Here is a 22,226-nt window from a genome sequence, read left to right on the forward strand (position 1 = left end):
CTTCATAAATCAACTAATCTTCTACAAACAACATCCAGGCTTCAGCTGCTCTGTCCTTGCTTTTGCTTCCATCCCACCAGGGGGATGTATTTGGATAGTGGTTTTTTTTTCCCCCCCACAAGTGACAGCAGAGGGGTTTTGTTTTACTAAGAACAAGTCCAGCTCTCCTTCCCTGATGCAGCGATGGCCACCCTGCTGCTGGGAAACCCACCTCGAGCAGATGGCTTCAGCAGCTGCTTGTCTATCTGGCAGACATCTAGCTGCAAGGGTCTTGTTTTCTAAATGTTTTCACTCACCAGCAACACAGCAACGTCAGAGAGGCTGCATCAACTGGAAAGCACAGGAAGGAAAACCGGATTGGAAGTGGGGGCAAGTGCAGGACCAGGAGGGGTTCAGGATACGGCCAAACCATGATGACACTACCTGTTATTTGGGGTAATGAGAAGATCTTACTATGCCATGCTAGATAGAAAATCCATCTGTAAAGGAATGCTTAGATCAACAGATCTGACCAAGGGCCAGAAGCTGGGCACAAAGCAATCATCTCAGTCCTGCTTTTGCTTTTAGGCCAGAGGGCTTCCACACACATCACCTCAAAATTCCCATCCAAAAAACAGCCCAACGCTGCCAGCGTTCAGACTCATTTTCAGCATCTCTTGTATCACTCTGAAATTAGAAAAGTCTTTCTAGTTGTCCTGTATACTCATGCCCAGCTTATAGCCATTTGTTTTCATGCCAAGATTATCCTTTCACTTAAATTATCCTTTCATCTTCCCTGGTGTTTTCTCTCTAAATACATCAAGATAATCATATCCCCTTTCAGGTTCCACTTTAATAGATGAGTAAGCCATTTTTAACTCTTCTGATAATACAACCTCTGTGGTGTCTTCCTGGTAGCCTTTTTTTTGGCCTCTATTCTAATTTCAGTTCTTTTCTCTTGTATGACAGCACCATCATTATTGCCATTAGACCAATTTCTCTACATGCATTTTCACAGAGGCTCACTGCTACCCTTTAACAGCTAAATCCAGCCTCCTTTCCCCACTAACTTCCAAATATTCACGTCTTTCACAAATTTATCTCTACATTCACAGCTTTGCACTTTCTGCTGCTCAATTTCATCTCCTGTCTGTTTCTCACTCTTCAAAGCCATCAATTCCCTAAGATATTCTTGTTCCCTACTATTAGTGAAGCTTCCCACTTCTGTTCATCACCAAATTTAATCATCACACTTGATTTTTATGCCAAGGTCATTATAGAAAGGTTTTAATGATTAATTGCAGCGCTAGAACTGGAGAAACTCAGTTAATTCCCCAGTGCATCAGCTATGATGTCAAAACACACTACAGTCACTTTACCCTTCAATATTTTCATCTGTCTTCCAATTCTTACATGTTGTCATGTGAAATGCTCAGCCAAAGTCCTGCTACACGAAACCCACCTCAAGCCCTTTGTGTAGAAAGCTGGTTTTCTTAAAGAGATACCAAACCTGCTAGTTGCAACTGGTGCCAGTGAGCCAGGAGAGCCCAGCAGATGGGCAACCCAGTGAAACGCCCTCCTTCCATTTGCAGCTGACCAGAAAGCCTGGATTTCACGAAAGCTTTTTTCTTCCTTTGAAAACAGAATGATCTGTCCTTAATGGTTCATTACTTCACACACCCATCTAGCCTGACATACCCACCAGCAGACCAAAACTGCTGTTTTGCATCTCTGTTCTCTTGTTAGAGACATTATCACAACACTGTCTATATGCAAGTGCCATTAGACTGTCTGGGGGAGGGCCAGTGCAGGCTTCCCTCCTCACATTATTTTTCCTAGATAAGCTGGCATACCTTTTCTCAACTGCAGCCACAGTTCTGTTGTGGAAGTTTAGCAGATGCCCATTTTACATATCTTCAGGGAAAAAGGAATAATTCTTTTTTCACTTTTACTCTCTACTCAACGCTATGCCAATTTTGAGCAAAAAATGAGGTTATTCATTTTACAGTAACACCAAGGTACAGCTGATAGTCTGTGGTTTTCCACCCAGATTGCCCACATCCTTTTAAAGCTATTTTCCAGAAGAGAAGCTTCATTTTTGTAAACAGCAACAAAACAACAAAGCATTGTTAATTCAACATCACGGCGATCAGATTGATTGCAGATATCTTATGTAAGATCATCAGCACAGGTATTCACCCAGACTCCCCAGGAGCCACTATAGTCAGCTCATTTGTTGTAAAGGAACCTCACAGGGTTGTTTAGTGCTGTTACACTGCAAGAAGCAAGAAAAGGAAATTAATCCTGAAAACAGGGACTACAAGAGTGCTGCACAGAGAGCTGGTGACTTGTTAGAAGTTGCACAGGAAGACTGGAGCAGCCCTTTGGGATTCAGCTCCTGGCATCTTTTCCTAGGCTCTTCATTGTTGTGCCACCATATTTTCTATTCTGGTAGCACTTCCATTTTCTGAAGCATACCTGTCTCAGTCAAAGAGCCTCCTCTCCTTGCTATCAGATGTACTATTTCTTCTTTCCTTCCTGTTTCCCTTCTTGTTTAGGTACACACATCCTTCCTGGGGAGCTTAGCAGTCTCCAGGCTGAGCGTTGTCTCATGCCAAAACTTCCTTATTGTACATCTCCACAGCCAGAGAGCTGTGCAAAGGAGTAAACCGGTGGAGGGGGAGGAAAAAAAAAACTTTATAAGTCTCCAGATGATGCAGAAAAGCATTCTGAAGTTCTGAGAAGAATCACCTCACTGGTTCCAGGCAGTTCTTGTTTTGTTAATGCTCTCCTGGGTGTTCTCAACATTTTGAAAATCCTGACTACAGTACCAAAGGAAAACTAACAGAACCAACGTTGTAATCCAGCTTCAGGACAGTGAGACAATGTGAACTGGGCAAATCTCACCTCCAGTACAGCACATCAACTACATGAAACTCATCCTTAAGAAGCACGCCTGCTGTTCCCCTTCCCCAGCCCCGAAGAGCAGCTGCTACCTGTCCTGCTCTGCTGGCCACGCTCTGTCCTCCTGCTGCCAGCACTCCAGCAGAGGGGGCTCTGAAGCTGTCTGGTTAAAAAATAGGAGACATTCTCCTCGTGGAGCGAGCAAAACTGAAGGGAAGGAAGAGGGGGAAGGATGTTAGAAATATGACACGCTTTTAGATGATGGCTTGCTTCTGAACCGGCAACCTGGGCCACATAAGGAGCAGCACGAAAAAAATCACATGAGATTAAAGCACAGCCTTGTTGTAGTCGCACTGTATTGTAACTATTCTGTTACTGTTGAGGACATCTTGAATTTTCAAGTATTTTCAAGCCACTTACTGATCTCTGATTAATTAAGTGCTTTTTACTTATAGCTCTTAACAGCTGCACCGTGCCCAGGGTCACACAGCAAGTCAGCCAGCCATGCCAGATGTTGTTGTTCCTTGGGGAAGAGAACCTCGTTATTTCATCTCTACACATATTCCTCCCAGGACTTAATGACGCTTCCTTTGCTACTCTGACAAGCAGTCTGTTTCTCTCATCTTCTACCAGCTCCTGAATTTTTGCACTCGTATGCCCAATTTGCAAAAGTTGTCAGTAGTCCTTCCCACAGGACTTCATTAGCACCCAAACTGGTTGCTTCCAGCTGTGTTTTATAGACTTCTAGTCTTCATCACTGAAGAGGGAGTGTGTCTATAGGAACGTGTGGATCTGTGTGGTTACTGCTGAGTTAGCCTCCACATCCCAACCAGCTGACACCTTTAAGCAGCCTGCTGCTCCTAATGAAGGGAAAAGATGGCAAATCAGTGACAACAACAACATGGCAGGTAGATGATCACCAAATGAGAAAGACAGGTTGAGTTCCCAGTGTTGGAGGATGCCCTGCAGTCACTGATGGTGACTGTTGTTGCATTTCCCAAAGGCCCATACTGGATAAGGAGAAATTCAAAACGTTTATGCTGAACAGAGAGGACAGACTTAAATTTGACTTTAAGAAAGTTAAAGAAAAAAAAAGAACAGTGATTTGGATTTACGGCGCAGGCTCCTTTCCTGCTTTAGTTACTCCCATACAGAGATGGGGATTTTTTTTGTCAGCTTACAGTTACCAAAAATACAACAGGTATTGCTTAGCATCTTTGAACTCTGGCATTAAATATTTGTTGCTTGAGGTCGCTGCACAAACTCAAATGGATTTCAAGCAGATGCAAGCGTGACACCATTTGAATGCACACTGTTATTTACCTCTACAGCAAGGAGGACATGTTCCCCCAAATGGGAAGCTGATGGAGCGCATCTCAGTACTGAAAACAGAAGCTGGAATTTGGCATACAGCAACTTAATTGCTTTGCTTTCATCCACTGGAGTGGAAGCGGAGGAAATTTCTTTGTATCTGTGCTTCAGAATTCTCCATGAAACAGATCAAGGATTTTGTAAATACATTTCTAGGGCAAAGACAAACAATTCTTCGAAGGAAAGCATCTTATCCAAATATGGATTAGTTAAAGTCCATATATAGCTTAAAAAACAGCACAGCATCTTCGCAGGCAACTCTTTCCATTGTGACCACGAAGCGTAAAAAGCTTTTGTTTCAAAACCAGTACACAAAGAATTAGAGAAGATTCTGAAAGTACATTAGATGTCAGACAGCAGCGTGGCTGAACCAGAGTTAATCTAAATACTTACTGGAGCCATCAGTCCTGCTCACCCAGCTCTAAGGTAAGAATGTCAAGTTCTGCTACACTGCTCCCCTTCTAGATCCCAGCTCTAGCAACGACAACAGTGATGGAGCCTGTATAGAAAACACCCTTTAACAGAGGTCACCCCCACACAAGAGAGACTTAGAAGCTAAATAAGAGCCTAATTGCTTTGTCTTTAATTTGCTCATTTTCAGAAAGCCTTAGAGACCAATTATTTGTATTAGAAAATCCCTCTTCCAATCATCTCAAACACAAAAACACACGAGGACAGATAATTACCATTTTTTTCTGCAGGGGAGAATTACTATACAAGGAAGTCAGAGAACATGACACGGACAACGCTAGTGTATGGGCAACATGTGGTAATTTGGCTTCTGAAAGTAAATGTGGGCATATTTTTATTATTAGCCATTCTTTACCAGTTCTTTCATGACTGGCATCCTAACAACATAATTATTTGGAGTAACCCCTAATTCAAGAGTAGCTCGAATAAGGAATTTAGTTGGGGTGCTGGTAGGATGAAAGTTATATAAAGTGGCACCAGTTCTGTAACACAGAGACAAGAGAAAGGAGTCACCCTACCTTCTCAGCAATGTCTTTGAAATAGGCTCCGTGTCTCCTGTGGAAGTACATCCCTGCTTGCCCCACGGGTCCCAGTTGTAACTCACCACACAGTGAACTGCAGTCAATCTACAAATGTTCCATTTTTATTACAAAGTATGAAAGGCAGAAAATACTGTACCTAATACACAGGAGGCTGGAACTTAGAAAGAAGGTTAAAAAATCTGAGTAAAACTACATAGGAAGCAGGAAATAGCATAAAAGGGTGCAACATTCCACTTTCAAGCGATTTCAGAAAATTGCCTTAAAATTTACAGAGTTTCCACAACGTGGTTCCATGATGCAGGTGTTAAAATCCATTGTAACAAAACCTTTTGTATTTTCTCCATAAAAATAAAGGGAGTAGAGACACTGCAGTTATCCATGTCAACAACATACGTCTGTTGGATAGCAGGATACTAGGATTCCTCTAGGACAGCATAGGAGCAGAGTTGCAAATCTCAACGTGGAAGGGGAGAAAAGAAGGACAGAAATAAAACTACTATTGCTTCAGCATATTTTAGTGAGAACAAGTCAGGAATTTCATATGAATGTTTGTACAATCATGCTACAAAGATTACACCTTCAGGAAATGACCACAACAGGACTGCGAATGGAAAGAGCAGGAGGGAAAAAACACACAAAAGTAAACATCTCCTACTGACTACTGGTAACAAAAATGCTTCGGCGCAACAGATTTAAATTACATTTTACACTGCTAGCAACCCAAGTTTTAAAAAAAAAAAAAAAAAGATATTTTTAAATAGTAAATTTCATAATTCGTGTTCATCAGGTTGTCAAAAAAAAGCAATGCATTGCCTCACAGCTGCACCATGACTCTTTCAGCCACTGGTTTCTCGTGTTTCTGCCTTTGTTCAGGTTTGACAGACCCAACCATTGCTTCCAATGGAGACCTGAGAGTCCCACGTTTCACTATCAGGAAAGCAAACTCCAAGGGATGCTGACTTGTGGCTGCACCATGGGCTTTTGCCACTTGTGACAGCTACCTTGGGCAGCAATATTTTCAGGAAATAACCTTTGTTAGATTTACTGAAGGATGAACTCGATGGAAGCCAATGGATTTTCCTTTTTTAAATTATGAGCATGAAGATTCTAGCTTGATGCTGAGTGCCAAAGGCTGCACAAAAGGCCACCAAGATACTTGAAGTTACCTTCTGAAAGTAGACAGCAGTGAGCAAGTTTCACAAATGCCTTTGCCTCTGGAATCTGCCATGAATTGCTGGATGAGCATTTTGCTACTGGTGCTCAGGTGCATTTTTAGTGATTCCTGCTTTTTAGTGCTGGTGCTGACGAGAAGTTCTGGGGATCTTTTCCTGATAGAAGTCAGGGGCCCACTACACTCCGTATCCTCAACAATAAAACCTGACTCTTCTCAGGTAAGCAGGGGACAATACAGCTGCCTCTCTAAGCATGAGAAAGTGCTCTGTAAGTGCCATGTACAAATAAACCTTGACCTCTGCTAAGGTCAAGAGAAACAGGGACCACAACCCACGGTATCTTGCCCATTCCAGGACAGGTTTTGAACACCTCATTTGAAACGTCCACTGTAAGAACAGTCCTGCTCTGGAATATTGGTCTGAAAGTAGAAAGCAGTCAGCATGTACCAGAGATAACCTTATTAGCTGACTGGATAACACAGCCTGGACCATTTTGCCAACCAGCAAAGGGAAGACAAAGCATTTCAGTATTTTGATGGAACCATAACTTCTGCAATGTACTGAGCTAATAGCTTACCTCTGTTATCACTGATCCTCCTAAGGATGTTCTGAAAGAGTCAGAACACCTTTAAACACAGGGAACCACCAGGCTCAAGGATCCAGGTTGTATCAATTTACCATCAGCAGGAGTTGTTTGATCCTAAAAATGTTATCTGAAGAATCCATTTACATCTGCACACGACTAATCTGCCCCTACTGCCATCATGTTCAAACTCAAGCATTTCCAGACACTGCCAAGTTCCTAAACAAAGCAAAAAGGTGACAAGCAACACTAAAATACAAGTTGACCTCGTAAGGTTGTGCTGTTCTCTAACTAGAGAGCATCACTTTAACATTAACAGTATTGTCAAGTGCTCATGGTATTGGTGTTTAGGAGAAACAGATAAGGGTCCACTAGATACTGCCAACCATAGCCAGTTAAGGATTGCAGTGACTGTTGTATTTAACATTTCATACAAAACACAAACGGCTACCATAAAAAGACTGAGGAAAAGATGACTCTCCTCCTAATCTTACCAAAAATATACTTGTTAAAGTGCCATCTGCAAGAGAACAAAACAGACACACTCAGCTTTTTAATTTACATTTAAAACAAGCACAAGAGCATCTGCGAATTCCAAAATATTGGACTCCCCTCACCTCGTCCCTGGTAGGCAGCGATCTGTAGTTGAGACTGATGCAGCTTTCTCACTGCGACACCAGGCAAAAATAGATCTTTTCAGTATTATCTAGAACATTCAGGAGAGTAATTACAGCTAAGTTTTGAAAGGATCATTAACTTTGACTTATGAGAGGCAATGCCTCCCCTTTTAAGTACATTTCAAGGTTCCGTAAGGAACAACTTGTATTAACAGTCTCCTTTCATATCACTCTCTGAAACCACCGTTTCCTTTCTAAATAGATTGTCAAAGCACTCAAATCCTTGCCTTTTAAATCCCTGCACACAGAAGTACAAGTCCAGTAGATGCAACTGACCACGGGCCATTCTGACAATGAAGAGTTTGCATACGACAACACTAATTCACATCCATCTTCTCTTCTGTAGGTTTTCAGCCTCACTAATGAGGCACCACATGACTGATATCTCCTGACTGAGAGCCAATACACTCACAACCAGTTGCCCACACAACAGTAGAAACCTACGGAAAGCTTGGCTTCAACAGAACACAACGACCAGACAACAGCATATCTGGAATCAACCAACCGAAGTGCTACGAACTATAAAGTCAGAGAAAAGTGACATTTCTGTACAAGTATCAAAATCACATCTGGACCAACAACAGCAATTTTCTGTTTTTCTAACCTCACTGACGCTCAGACTCCTCCCTTGGTGTCAATCCACACTCAGGGGATATGAGGCAGTTGAAAGCAGTTGCTCTGCATCCTGCGAGCACAAAATAATAAAGATCAAACACTGAAGTATTTTTATGTGTGAACTTCGGAGAGAAAAAAAAAAGTAATGCTTATGGGGGTTTCTTACTAACAGAACTGAACATTAAGCCAATAAAATGAGCTACACTGTATCTTCTGACTCGCAGGCTACAGTGACAAATCTCAAGGTTCTATTTTACCTTGCAAATCAAGTTGAACCAGCAAGCAGACAGTCAGCTTGCTGCCACTGTGTCAGCAGGTGCTGGCAGAAGGGCATCCAAGTCTCTCACTTCCTTTCTTTATGAAGTGCCATTTCCACTAGAGAACATCTCACCCATGAGGATTTTCTTATCTTTTCAGTCATTAACCTTCCAAGCGACTTCTCTGAAAAGCAGCTATTTTAAGCAGCGTTTCCCTGCTCCAAAACAGCCTCCAGCGATTTCAAATGTAATTTCATATGAAGAATGACAACAGATGATGCCCAAAGCAACATGTTACAGATCTAGGAGGCAGATCAGCTGGCTAAACAAACAGGATACATGCTTTATTTAGAATCCCGTGGAGTCTACAAAATTCCTTCACTTGCCTTTGAGTAGTTTGGAATGAGAACTCAATTCCACGAGTGAACTTCAATCAGTTTTATGAATGGAGGGACTGACACTCGTTGGGTTCACAGCAGGACAGCAGTTCTCTAACGTTAGCAAAAGCTACCTGGATATTTGGTGATCAGCCCCTCCATGCATGCACTTCCTACCACCACAGCACAACAGATTCTATTCCTTGAGGAACAGACTGTTTGCCATTAAGTACGGCCTGTGGAATCTTTTAGCCACTTGATTTTCCACTGAATTAGCTTATATCTTTTTTAAAGAACAATTCTACAGTTGTTTAAAACAAACCTGCTGCCAAGCTGCAGGCACATTCGTCTCTTTTAACTCATGCCACCCATGCAAGGGTGAGACTTTGAAACATGAAGAGGACTTCTGGTAGTTCCCATCCTTCCCCAATCCACAAATCAAATTGAGAGCTTGTCTAGTAACAATTAAGCTTGCACTCCAAGCCAAAGTTAGAATCTCTCTCAGTGACACAGGACTTTATGCCTACTGTTCATAACTAAACACTACATTGTAAGTCAGGGGATGTATTTTTAATAGTTTCTATAGCTGTGAATGTAATTATAGGTTGTTGTTAAGAAAACCCTAATTTTCACTTAATTCTGAGTATTTTACAATTTACAATGAAACGCTACTGTAAAAGTTATAACCCAGCTACTTGGCTAATACTGCTCTGACATCTGGATCAAGTTGCCTGTGGAACACCCTACTCTCAGCACCATGAAAACTGACTGCCAAACCAAATGAAACCTGCTGTCAAAAATCCCACAGCTGAACAGAGGATGCCACTGACAAAACATGAGCTTAAACTGCTAGGAGTCCTTGGCTCTGATGTCAGAAGAGGTGATGCAGTAACGCTGCCTTTAATGAACTGCAAGCAGATTTGCAAGGCAGTGCTTTTCTAAGCTCCATGTCAAGAAGTCACCTATGCAAGAACATTCTTATGTCCAGGACAACACAACTTTCCAGAGTCCATTCTGTATTGGAAAGTGCTTTCCACATCAGCTTTGCTGTCTCCCTGCAATCCCTTTTCCTAACTTGCCTTCCCCACGCAAGCTGACAACACACAGCTTTGCTCTGCAGTTGTAGGTGAATGTACATCAGGTAGAAAGACAACGCTGATTGTTTCTGACATTTCCATCAAAACTCAGCTGGTGTGCTCCCAGGGCCCAGCTACAGCTGTCATGTCTTCATTGGAAGAAGAGTACTGTGGAGCTTTTATCTCAACACCTGTGTTATATTAAGACTTTAGTAAGGATTTTTAGCTTGTCTAATCCACTCAGCTCTGATTGCACCCTATTACTGTAGAGCATTCCACTATTTGAAACAGACGCCCTTAGATGCATCTCAAAGAGCCACAAGGATGACAAGCACCAAACTACGGCCTCTGTGGCACTGTTTCTTTCACTTGAAATCTGTCTTCTGAGCATTACATTAGAGAATTGTTTCTTTCAGAGAAACAGCTTCCATCTGCATAGTGGATGAGTTCTTCCAACTCATCTCGCTCATTCAACAAGACCTGACAGTACAAAGCAAATACATTTAGGAAAACAGTGCACTCCTTTCAAGAACTCCCAGAACACAGAACAAATGCAAAGAAGCTCCATGGTACAGGTTAACCACAAGATCTTGCTCGTATTATTTGCCAATCAAGCAAGCTACAAAGTGTGAAACCATTTTATTTTGGTTCAGATGGTAAGCCCTCTAAGGTGAAATCATTTCATTGGAAACGTCAGTCCAGAGTCCATTATTACAAATAACATTTTTTTCTGAAGTCATTTTCCTCAGAGGGAGCTCAAGTCATGCAAATACCTTCTGTCTGAAACCCATTACCGTTCTGTTAGCTAACACAACTGCAGGAGACACACAGTAAATTCAGTTATAATTTAAAAATAAGGCCTACCATAGTAGCAATTGCCTCTAGCATCAGAAAAGTGTAAAGAAATTGTGCAACAAGTACTTGTACTTCACAGCACCAGGTAACCAGGTATTGAGAGCCAAGGCAACAGTTAGTTCTGGCAGGCCTTTACTGCCAGGGAGCCTGCAGTGTTACTGTGATTTGTATCAACAAAGATATCCTGCTTTGGGTATATGGAAGTGGATCACATATCAAAAGTAAGAATTCGGGAGAAAAGCCTTACTCAATAGAAAGTTAGCCCAATATATAAAAAACATACAAATGTTTAAACAGTTTAGAGGCAGCAACAACAGGAACGACAAAGATTCCTGCCAAGGTGGCTGTTAACATTACCATCTTTTTCCCCACCTTGTTTTGCACTTGCATCTATTAAACCAGCTCGATGTGCCGCCCCGCTAGCTGACAAACACCTGGACACACGCAGCAACTTAAAGCCTGCAAGCTTATTAACACAGTCAACAAACAAATATACAGAACTTTAACTGCAGAAAAAAAAACAAAAACAAAAAGAAAACCAGAACCCGAAAGGTCCAAGAGGCTCAGCGTGTCTCTGCATTCTGGAGTCTTGGAGAGACAGAAGACACCTGCCATTGATTCTTGTAACAGTTTCTTGGAACAGTAGATGCAAAGCAACAACAGATACTGGCCACTTGACTTGTGTTGTTCTTACTTTAGAGGGGTGGGGAAATTATACAGCCCTGCCTCAGTTAGGCACGAAGCAGCAGTGTTACACTCTCAAAATTTCCAGGCAGTTGTTGTAGCAGATAGCTATCCAGTCTGGCTGAGTTGATGCCCACTGTACATTGTTGATTTCTCCCTCTGCTGTATAGGCCAAGATAGGGTCCTCAATGGCACGAGGCATTTGCTGGATGTCCCAGATGAGAGCCTGATGGTCATCCGCTACAAAAGAAAATGAAGTCCTAAGTGGGACCAACGTACAACCAAACGTCCATACATGGCTACTAAAAGGGGTGTAGGAAAAAGCTAGCTTGAATACAGCCCTTGCAGTTCAGATAACAAAGTGAGACAGATACAGTGATAGAGCTCCAAGAAGAACTTGTACACATCTTCACCCAGGACAAAGTTAAAAACACAACTGGTGGAACTCAAAGTGCAAACATTTAGGAATTAAATTGCAAAAGAAGTTGAGCAGCACTGAAATAGAATAGCTTAGCCAAAGGAGATGCACAGTCAGGGCACCAGGCTCACTACTTTCACCCGATAAACCCTAGTAGCTGCCTATTCCCATAGAAGTGTTAAGCAAGTCACTATCAGAGTGCTCGTAAACTGCAAATAATCTTTAGCAAAAAGGCAGGATGAGAATTGCTTTAGATTTTGGGAAGAGAGGATTTTGCAAGTGTAATGAGAGACTCCCAGAGATTCACCAGCAGAGACAGTGAGAGATTGATCACGAATCTCTTTCCACACTTACCTGCTGTGCAAATGTGGCAGGAAGAATGAGGTGCCCAAGCAATTCCATTTACACATGCTCTGTGGTTGTTTAACCTGGCAACAGGAGTGCAGGGAACTCTGACATCTAGAATCACAACCTTCAGAAACAAAAATCAAACCAAGTTAATAACTTGTATTTCTATCCCTCATCCCATCCAGAAAACAAAGAGTTTTGAACTAAGGCTTTAAATACCTCCCTAAAGGATGCATTTGGCAAGCACACTCTGTTCTCAAAGAACAGTTTCTAGCTGGTCAGCACGTTGTGTGCCTTTCAAAAGTAGTCAGACCTCACATAGGAGAAGGCTTGTGAGTTATGAAGAAAAAAAAAAAGTGACTCATGCTTCCCTCAAGCACACAGGTAAAAATCTAAGGTACACTGCCTTAGAGAAAGAACAAGGAGACTAAAATACTTGCACTTATGATTTTATGTGAAAGCTGCTACTGGCTCACAGAACCCTCAAAAACTGGCTGAAATATATAGGGGGCACAGAGACCTTCGTGTTTATAATGCCAAACATACCTCTGCCTCCTACTGGAATGACTGCAGTAAGAATTGGCCCTTTTCATATTCCACTTACTGACACTGCACCCTCATTTTAAGAGCTAAGTGTAAATGACCAAGCCACCATCCCCAAATTGCCCTGTTCCTTCTGCACAAGTAGTGCCTTACCTCCATGCCATCCATGGCCATCGTGGCAAGATAGTTGGGATCCTGCTTATTCCAGCAGAGACGCAGCAATGGATGGTGCTGTGGGTCCTCATAAATGATGGTGCTATGCTCCAGGTGACGGAGATCAAACATCCTCACTGAGCCATCTGCACCAACCGAAGCAAACATGTCTCTCCCACCACCTGCACGGCTGAATGCTATGTCATACACCTGCTCAACACCAAAACAGAACAAATACAGCCTGGGTTTAGTGAGCCTCCTAATTCACAGCTAAATGGATTTCCCATACAGACAGCAGAAATTGTTACTACAACTGTAACAGCTTTTTGTTTAATACTTGAGTTTCCTGGCAAGTTCTTCAGTTATTTGCCAAAGGGAAGGGAAAGAACGAGTCATGTCTTTACAGGATTATTCACTGAAACAGAACATATTTACTTTCTGGACTCAGATTTTATGTCAAAATGAAAGAATCCTGTAAGATGTTTATTGCCTTTGATAGGCATTTGATTACAACTCCAGTCTGATGTTTTACCTCATTTTTCTGAAATATTCTGCAGCATAATCTTGTAGAACAAACATTCTCAAATCCAGGTTCTATGATGAGTGAGCAGAGTAGTTCTGATAGCTGATAGAACAGCTTTATTTTATTTTTACTTTTATTTTACTTTTATTAGTTCGTAATATATTAAAACTGTATCTTACCTACAATTAATGCACGTGAAACTCGAATCTTAATTTTGGACCATTAGATTTTCGAATGATCAGATTTCTCAAGGAAAAAAAAGGGGAAAACAAAAGTTCTGTTCCTTTACTGCTTGAAAATAAAGTGCAATGTAAACAACCAAAAATATCCATCACCTCTTTGTCGTGTGCAATAAGCTGGGTCTTAACGTGGCCAGAGACCAGATTTACTCTTCCCAGAACCTGTCCTGTCTCCAGACCCCAAATAGTGCAGGTTGTGTCAATGCTGGAAGTACCTGAAACAAAAGCACTTCTTTTAGCAAAATATTAGCAAACTAGCACAATTCTGCAAGTTACACTAATGCTCTAAGCAGCAATAGTTTCTGACACCTACAGACCAAAACAGCCACAAGGACAGCATACAGTTAAAATCAAGAATGTCAAGCAGTCTTATCATGCATTTCAATCACCCAAACCTTTTAGCTGCTAATAGGGTCTTTCACATTACATGGGCATAGAGTGTAAATAGCTTATGTCTACCTCAATCTGTGTGGAAGATGCAGCTCTGGGATGAACTTCTCCATCCCTTAAGCCTCGAGTTAAAACCAAAAAACCAAACACAATCACACTGGGACTTCACCAGACTTAATTCAAGAGCGTGTCTTTTTCATTTTGTCAGACTCACCAAGGAGGTAAGGATCCACTTCATTCCAATCAAAGGATGTTAGTGGAGCACAGAAGTCAGAGTTCTTGTTATTGTTCAGCAAACACTCCAGCCGGGTTTCTGTTTCACCCACCTTTAAAAAAGCAAAGCACCTGACTGAAATAGCAATATCACATGACTGGTTCCACTTGCACGTCCAACACACCAGGTATTAACCCCAACATACCAGGTATTAATCCCAGGTTTCTATCCTCTCAGCTTTACAACTTAAAAGCTCTGGAAAACAATCACCACCCCTATTTTCACTGAGGTGATTCCAACAGCAACTGTCATCACAGATCTGCTGCTCCTGGAGCCTTCATATTTTGTAACATTATTACTGGGTTAAAAAAAAACAACAGTAAGGTATCAGGTGCTCTGACTTCATTTTATGTCTCAACTTTGACACTGCAGCAAGTGCAAAACATCCTGAAAGGACAGTGAAAAAATCTGGTTTTGAGTGAAAATGAGATCAACGTGCAACACAGTTCATGTCACAGTTTGCCATTTCCCAAGGAGAATTTAGAATCACAGAACTGGATTTACTCACTCTCCACACACGCAGGTAGTCACCACTGGTTGCCAGCAGGTCTGGATACACTCCCTTGGTGTCTGGGATCCACATGAGCTTTGTGGTGGGGTAGGGGTGATCAAAGGTGTTCCTGCAGATGAACTCTGAACTCTCCTCATCCAAACCGACAAGCTGTACCTGTATAAAACCATATTTAAAAGAAAGGATTTATATCCAAATAATAGTGTGTAATTACAGCGTTAAGACTGAGTGCATTTCAGAGGGATGCCTTTTGTAACCTCAAGGATAATTAAAAAAGACCATCATGTCAGTGGAATGAGGAATATTTAAAGCTCTGCCTACAAGCCTCAGCTAGGAGTCTAAGTGGAATACTCATAATCACCACAGCACTCTGCTTTGAAGAGATGATCTTTAGTGAAGAAAAATCCAATCTCCTAAAGGATTAAAGACCACTCTCCTCTTTTCCATACTGCAAAGCCTTGTTTAAATGATAAACTGGTCAAGAATTATTCCAACTCACCTTTAACCAAACTGATGCTGACAGTGATGCTTCAGAGCCAGGCAAGCCATGGCCAACAATTAAAGCTCATATCATTGTGCTCTTGGCTAAAACCCTACAGACTGAACAAGGCACCATCAGCGAGCTACCAGGCTGCTTTCAATGGCACATTAACAAATGCGTTCTGTCACAACTGCACAGAACTAAAATACAGATTAATTCCATTCCAAAGGCAGAAAGTAAACAGAATTCAAACTTGACAAATGGAGGGCGAAGAGAAAAATGTTTACATAATTATTCAAGTGTTTTGTGAGAGAAGGACAAAGGAAGGAGGTCTGCTGCCAGGTTTTATGTAGCCGATCTCCAAATTAGGTGTTTGTTTTCTTAACAGAATAATGAGATAACACCCAGTTGTGAAAGTGAAGCAAGACAGAGCAGACAAGAAACTATCTCCACATTGCTTGGTTATGACAACACCTGAAGTAATGCCTGAAGTCCAGACATGATGTTATTAGAAAAATATTGACATGTCAGAAAGGTTCAGAGAACAATACGGACTGGGAGGACACGTTTACCCCAGCAGTGACTGCAAAACCTAAGCAGGATGAAAGCCCCACTGTGTTTCATGCTGTCCAAACACAAACAGAAAGAGGACAACTCACTGCAGTGAGTTTGTAAGCTGCTTGTGGTAGGAACTTCCTAATACTTTCCACACATGGCTTCCTCCTGGAGGCTGTGGCTTAACAGATTTATTCTAAGATGTTTATCTGGACAATTCCTACACATTCTCCCATAAGCAATACGGTTAATAAACCATATGTTTAAACTTGTCTGGAAATCTACCATATCCACCAACACAAGTCCTTCAGCAGACCTTCCACTGTAACATCAGCAGTTGCCAGTGCATTTAGAGATGCTCCTAATAAATGCCAACCTTCCCCTTGTCAAACTGAAGATGCATCTCTCTCACACTGTGGTGACCCCTAGAAAACATACAGGCTGTTTTTAGAAGCTTAGCTGGATGTCTGCCTTGCGCTCTTTTCATTACAGCAACTCCTTATTATGCTTCACACTACAACAGGATCCCGCCAAGAGCCTCCCAGCCTTCTGAAGTGACTGACAAAAAGCTTTCTAACTCCTTTAGGGATCAGAAACCCTAAGCAGATTTTACAAAGGAAGCAAATTGTCCTTGGTCATAGAAAATCTGGTGGCAAGGACAGAATCAGAAGACAAGCAATTTCTAATCATTTCTTTTCCTTTGCTTACACTGTTTTCAACTCAACGTGAGTGTATTACACAGCCATAACCAAAGCAAATGTAAAGCAGCAGAGAAATCACTTCTGCTGGTGTGAATTGATACACACACGCACTGCATATTCATGCTTAACCTCACAGGGAGAAAAAGCAACGACCTTACAGCAATCCAACATCTTTGCATCTTTGACGTTTTTAATGCAAGGCCAGGTTAGAGAATAAAAATTGCTAAGTGACACAAGATCTCTTGGCAACTGCTGAAGATCAGTTTGACGCTGATTGTCAGACCTGACAGCAGCCTGTGACGATTCTGAGCAGGAGGCATCGGTCTGCCCAGAGACAGAAGCAGAAAACACTGCTTGAGCAGTTCTATTCCTTCCTAGCTCAGTATAATCAACGGTCTGATCACACACAACACGCACAGAATCCCTCTTATCCACCCCATTGTGCAGCCTGAGCACAGGGGGATGGAAAGACGGAACTGTGTTCAGGATGCTAATAATACAAGAGCCCCGTGTGGCCCTCCTGCAAGCAAGGCAAGGTTTGCAGGCAGCTCAGCATCAAGCAGCACCTGAAGTCTAGGCCAGCTAAGGCTGAGGAAAGTAACTGTTAGTCCACATCTACCTGCAACTCATTCTCGTGGGAAAATGAGGGTCTTCAACGTCCACTGGTTTCGCAGTTATGCTGTGACAGTAGCCAGAAATGCTACATAATTATCTGTTTCTCCCACACACCCAGATAGGTTGTGATTGGACGTGGATTTTCCTATCGCAACTGGAACCTTATTAACATGAGGTTGATTTGCAACACTGCATATGAGTACAGAAGTGCCTTTAACCTGCTTTTGGTAACTTCTGAAAAACTCCTCCACGTGATCCAAAAGATGACATTTCATAATGATTTTAGGGTCTCGTTCCATCAGACAGCTCTCACCATACCATTTTATCTTCAACATTCAATTCATTTTTTTTTTTTTTTTTTACAAACCTAAACCTTACAAAAAAAGCCCAAAACAACAGCTCCCTGGTCAAAGTGCCACACTGGATGCTCTCTGATTGGAGGCAGGATGCAGAAGGTGACAGCATGCAGCCATAACCCAGCAGTCTGCTCCAAACAGTGCGCAGCACCGCTTCCTCCTGAAGCAGATTTGAGTTTTGCCTTACAGACAGATCCTGAAATCAGCCTCTCCTTGTTTGCCACAGACCATTACAGATACACAAAGCCTGCAGGATCCTGCAGCATTACCAGCAGAACTTACGAACACCTCAGCTCCCTCCCGTTACGCCTGTGATCCATGAGGCATTCCGAAGCCTGACAGCAGTCTGCTGATTCAAGAAGCTCAGGAAAACCTAGCCTGAATAATTTTAGTCCTTTCCCCTGGAGCAAAGTCATCTCTCTTTCTGTACCAGTGATTTGATGAGCACAGGTGTAGGAGCTGAAACAAAACTCCTCTGGGGTTCAAAGAGATCTTAGCAATCAGCTTTCTTGTGTGCCATCCAGCTTGTTAGTGGGAGAGCTGACAGAGGTTCCAAGAGTCTGGGAGCTGGGGGCAGCAGTAAGTCATGGCTTGGCAGCTGATGGAATTGAATCCACCCAAAACAGACATGTAAACAGCCATTTTATGTATGAAACCTTAAGTATTTCAGGCTCTGGCAATTACTACAGGAACAGAAAAACAACCAGGAATTCCGCTGCAACAATTAGAAAAGATTTAATGCACTAAGAACCTTGAAAAAAAAAACCCAAACACACAGAAGGGTAATGAAGGAGAGATGCAGCCACCTATTCGGTTACATGTTCAGAAACCTAGAATTGCTATTCTGAACTGGTTTTTAGTGTAGCAGGGGAAGGAAAGAAGTCAGTTGTTTAGAACAAAACACTGCAGTGGCAGAACAGAAATGGCATTTGGAGCTTGTCAAAAGCCTTCAAAACACAAAGAGAAAGTTAAAGTGGAAGAGAGCTTCCATTATCTCTTCCATTTTCCTTTCACTTGGTGTCACTCGCACTTCCATGCGTATTTTGGTGTCAGAAGTTGGCAGTATAAAACAGAAGTAAAGAAGACTGTACTGAAAGCACCGTGACAAACATCAAAGCAAAAAGGCCACGCAACCCTGCCTTCTCCCTTTGAATTATCAGAGGCGTGGCAAAACGTCTCAGCAAAGCGAAGGTCATCTTTCACTGTATTTATTGTACAACTTCCATTTTGAATGACACATCTTCACTTCTGTAGCAGCAGCAGCATCTGGGTTGGCATCCCATTCTCATACAACTACTTTCCTGCTTTACACACTAATTAAATCTCATAACGCTTGGCGCTTATATGGACCTGAAGCCAACAGAACGGCTATTCCTGAAGCACAGAGACCAGGAGAAGCTCTGGGGAGCATTTACAAACAGCTGGAGCTTACGCAGTCCCACACAATTCCTGTTTGAAGCAACTGTGAGTGCGAAGTTTTTGGTTTGGGTGTTGTTGTTGCTGTTGTTTTTTGAAATAGAAAGGGCTGCTGACTCAACTGCCTTTATACTTGAAGCCTGAAATGAAAAGCAGACCTGATCACATTGTAACTGGGAGCAACCCCCAGGGAACCATCCAAACAGAAGGATGCAAATGCAACAGAAACATACCCCTAATTAACAAGCTCTACCACTTCTCAACAACAACAACAAAACGTTTGGAAAGTTGTTACTGCTGGTTCTCAGAGTACACACTGCAGAAAACAAGTTTGCAGGCTCAGACCTGTCTGGAAAGCAGCCTTCCCAGATCCACAAAGCACTCACCAGCAATTCACATCTAGCCAGACCATTGGCTCACGTGGGAGCATCACATCCAGGGCTGCTGCAAGGGCACTCATTTAACTCCTGAAAGAAATACCATCCTTGCTTGACCATCACCTCATCTCAATGCACCCTCCACGAAGCCCAAACCCCAACATCAACTTCTGAAACGATTTTCTCCATGAAGCAGCCTGACAAAGCTGCAAAGCACACACGATATAAACACACAAAACTACTTTGGCAGCACTGTTAGTTGCACGCAGACTTCAGGACGCTCTACAGCTATGTCTGTCTCCTCATCTCTCCTCCATTCGTGCACATCCATCACAACAGATGAGTGCATGCTGCTGAGGTAGGATGGCTCAGGTGTCTGAAGGGATGAGCAGTGTAATCTTCCCTGCTTAGATCTAGTGGGGAAACACTGAAGACACAACTTCATCACGAAAACCTTGTTCTCAGAGAAAAGCAAAGGCAATGAGGAGTCGGTGAAAGCAGCTTATAGACTTATAAACACAGTGTTCCAGGATCACAGAATCACCAAGGTTGGAAAAGACCTTCAAGATCATCCAGTACAACCATCCACCCATCACCAACAGCTCTCACTAAACCACGTCCCTCAACACAAAATCCAACCATTCCTTGAATGCCTCCAGGGTCGGTGACTCCACCAACTCCCTGGCAGCCCATTCCAATGCCTGACCACTCTTTCAGAAAAGTACTATTTCCTAACGTCCAGCCTAAATCTTCCCTGACGCAGCTTGAAGCCATTTCTTCCAGTCCTATCACTAGTTACATGAGAGAAGAAGCTGACCTCCAGCTCACTACAACCTCCCTTCAGGTAGTTATAGAGAGCAATGAGGTCTCCCCTGAGCCGCCTCTTCTCCAGGCTGGACAATCCCAGCTCCTTCAGCTGCTCCTCATAAGGCCTGTGCTCCAGACCCCTCACAGCTCTGTTGCCCTCCTTTGAACCCGCTCCTGGGCCTCAACGTCTTTCTTGCAGCGAAGGGCCCAAAACTGGACACAGTACTCAAGGTGCAGCCTCACCTGAGCTGAGTACAGGGAGACGATTACTTCCCTGTTCCTGATGCAGGCCAGGATGCCATCAGCCTTCTCGGCCACCCGGGCACATTGCTGGCTCGTGTTCAGCCGAGCATTAATCAACACCCCCAGCTCCACGTGAAAGCACCACGAGAAGGGCACAACATTGCTAACAGAGTCCCACACAGCCGATATACGCGCAAACTCCACTCCAGGCCGTGAGCTTTCTGTCACGCTGAATAACAACCGCACACACTGGCGTTAGGAGCAGCACCGGCCGCCCCCCACCCCAATCCCAACCCCTCCAACAGCTCCCTGCGGCCCGCCCAGCCCTCGGCACGGACGGGAAGATCCCCACCTTGTTGTTGTACTCCTCCACGAAGCTGCCCAACGCCAGACGGAATCGCTTGTCCGGCCGCACGCTCCAGTTCATGGCGTATACGGTCCAAGGCGCCTCATATTTGTAGATCTCCTTCCGCTTGCCGTGCAGAGACATGGCTCAGCCGAAGGGGCCCCGCCGGGGCTGAGGGGAGCAGCGGGCTCGGCAGAGATGGGGCGCGGGCTGAGCTCGGAGCGAGGCTGAGGGCAGCACTGGGCCCGGTCGAGGGGAGCGGGATGGCGGGGAGGGCCGAGGGGAAGAGGAGCGAGGCCGGAGAGGTGGCGGGGAGCGGGGGAGGCCGCAGCACGGCGCCGCGCCCCCAGGCCGGGCTCCAGACCCCGGAGACAGCGAGAAAAGCGCGGAGGCCGCTCGCGATTCGGCTCCTCACACAACGGGAGCGGAAGCCACGCGAGTAGCCCCGCCCGCTGCTTGCGGGTTGGCTGTGTTGCTTGTCAATTAACACTTCGAGCATCTGTTGGTTACTTCTTTTGTCCATTTGGCTCAATTCAGTCTTTTATTGGTTTTTTTGACCTTCAATCCCAAAGAGGGCCCTCCTCCTTGCCTGTATAACCTACCGTTGCTTTCGATCCCGCCCAAGAGGGAGGCCGCGCTCGTTCTCGACATCTCATTGGCTTCCGGGGGTCGCAGTGGCGCGAGGCGGGCTCTTGAGCCCTTACTAATATCCGATTGGTCGGAAACTGTGTCAGTCAACCTAAGCCCAAGGCAGTTAAGGGGAGCTAGTCGGGCTTTCAGTGTTGTGGCGAGTTCGAGTCCTGTCTTCTCCGAGTAGCGGATGAAGACGAGCTTATCTACAATTAAATAAAGTTTAATTATGGGGTTTCGTTTCTAATAGCACACAACGGCGTTGAGGAGTACCTGGAACTGCGCACTGCTTTTCAGGAAACCCCTGTGCAGGCTGAAGCCCGGTGCCTGGCTCTGGCCCCTCGTGTTGGGACCGGTGGATCCCTGGGACCCAACTCGGGATATGGGCAATCCCCAGCTGCTCGCAGAGGAGATCCTCAGCAGCCCCGAGGCCTCTTGGTTCTCTGGGCTGGGGCACGGCAGGGGGATGAGATATCCCAGCTGCTGCAAGGAGCTGAAACCTGAGCCGGCCTGGATATAAATAGTGGTTTTGTGGGATGGGGGGCTGCGGGCTGGGGGAGTTCCCATCCGGAGATCAGCTGGGGAGAGGCAGATCTGCACCCTGCCTGAGGAGGACGCTGCCCTTGGAGCTGCTGTAATGGGGGATGGAGATGGAGATGGAGCTCCTGCTGCTCCAAGGGCAAGCGCTGCCTGAGGTGTGTTTGCTGAATCGTTTTCTGTACACGGGGGAACAGCAG

At 43.9% G+C, this 22,226-nt stretch overlaps 1 protein-coding gene across 1 annotated transcript; it reads right to left on the bottom strand.

The window, feature by feature from the left end:
* Positions 1-5,352: 5,352 nt before the first annotated feature.
* Positions 5,353-21,291, bottom strand: DCAF7 (DDB1 and CUL4 associated factor 7). Its single transcript, XM_048927001.1, has 7 exons — positions 20,866-21,291; positions 14,960-15,118; positions 14,392-14,503; positions 13,884-14,002; positions 13,026-13,235; positions 12,336-12,453; positions 5,353-11,803 (listed from the first exon to the last, which is right to left on the bottom strand). The coding sequence occupies exons 1-7, from the start codon at positions 21,001-21,003 to the stop codon at positions 11,631-11,633; spliced, it is 1,029 nt and encodes a 342-aa protein (XP_048782958.1). The 5' UTR covers positions 21,004-21,291; the 3' UTR covers positions 5,353-11,630.
* Between the last annotated feature and the right edge of the window lie 935 nt (positions 21,292-22,226).

Source organism: Lagopus muta, chromosome 25, assembly GCF_023343835.1.
Source record: "Lagopus muta isolate bLagMut1 chromosome 25, bLagMut1 primary, whole genome shotgun sequence".
NCBI classification, from domain to species: Eukaryota; Metazoa; Chordata; class Aves; order Galliformes; family Phasianidae; genus Lagopus; species Lagopus muta.

Coding starts and splice junctions, on each gene's coding strand:
- DCAF7 (XM_048927001.1), bottom strand. CDS start 21,003: ATGTCTCTGCACGGCAAGCGGAAGGAGATCTACAAATATGAGGCGCCT. Junction 15,119..20,865: donor TGGAGGAGTACAACAACAAG/GTGGGGATCTTC, acceptor GGTTTTATACAG/GTACAGCTTGTCGGTTTGGA. Junction 13,236..13,883: donor TTATTGCACACGACAAAGAG/GTGATGGATATT, acceptor GGTGTTGAGCAG/GTGTATGACATAGCATTCAG.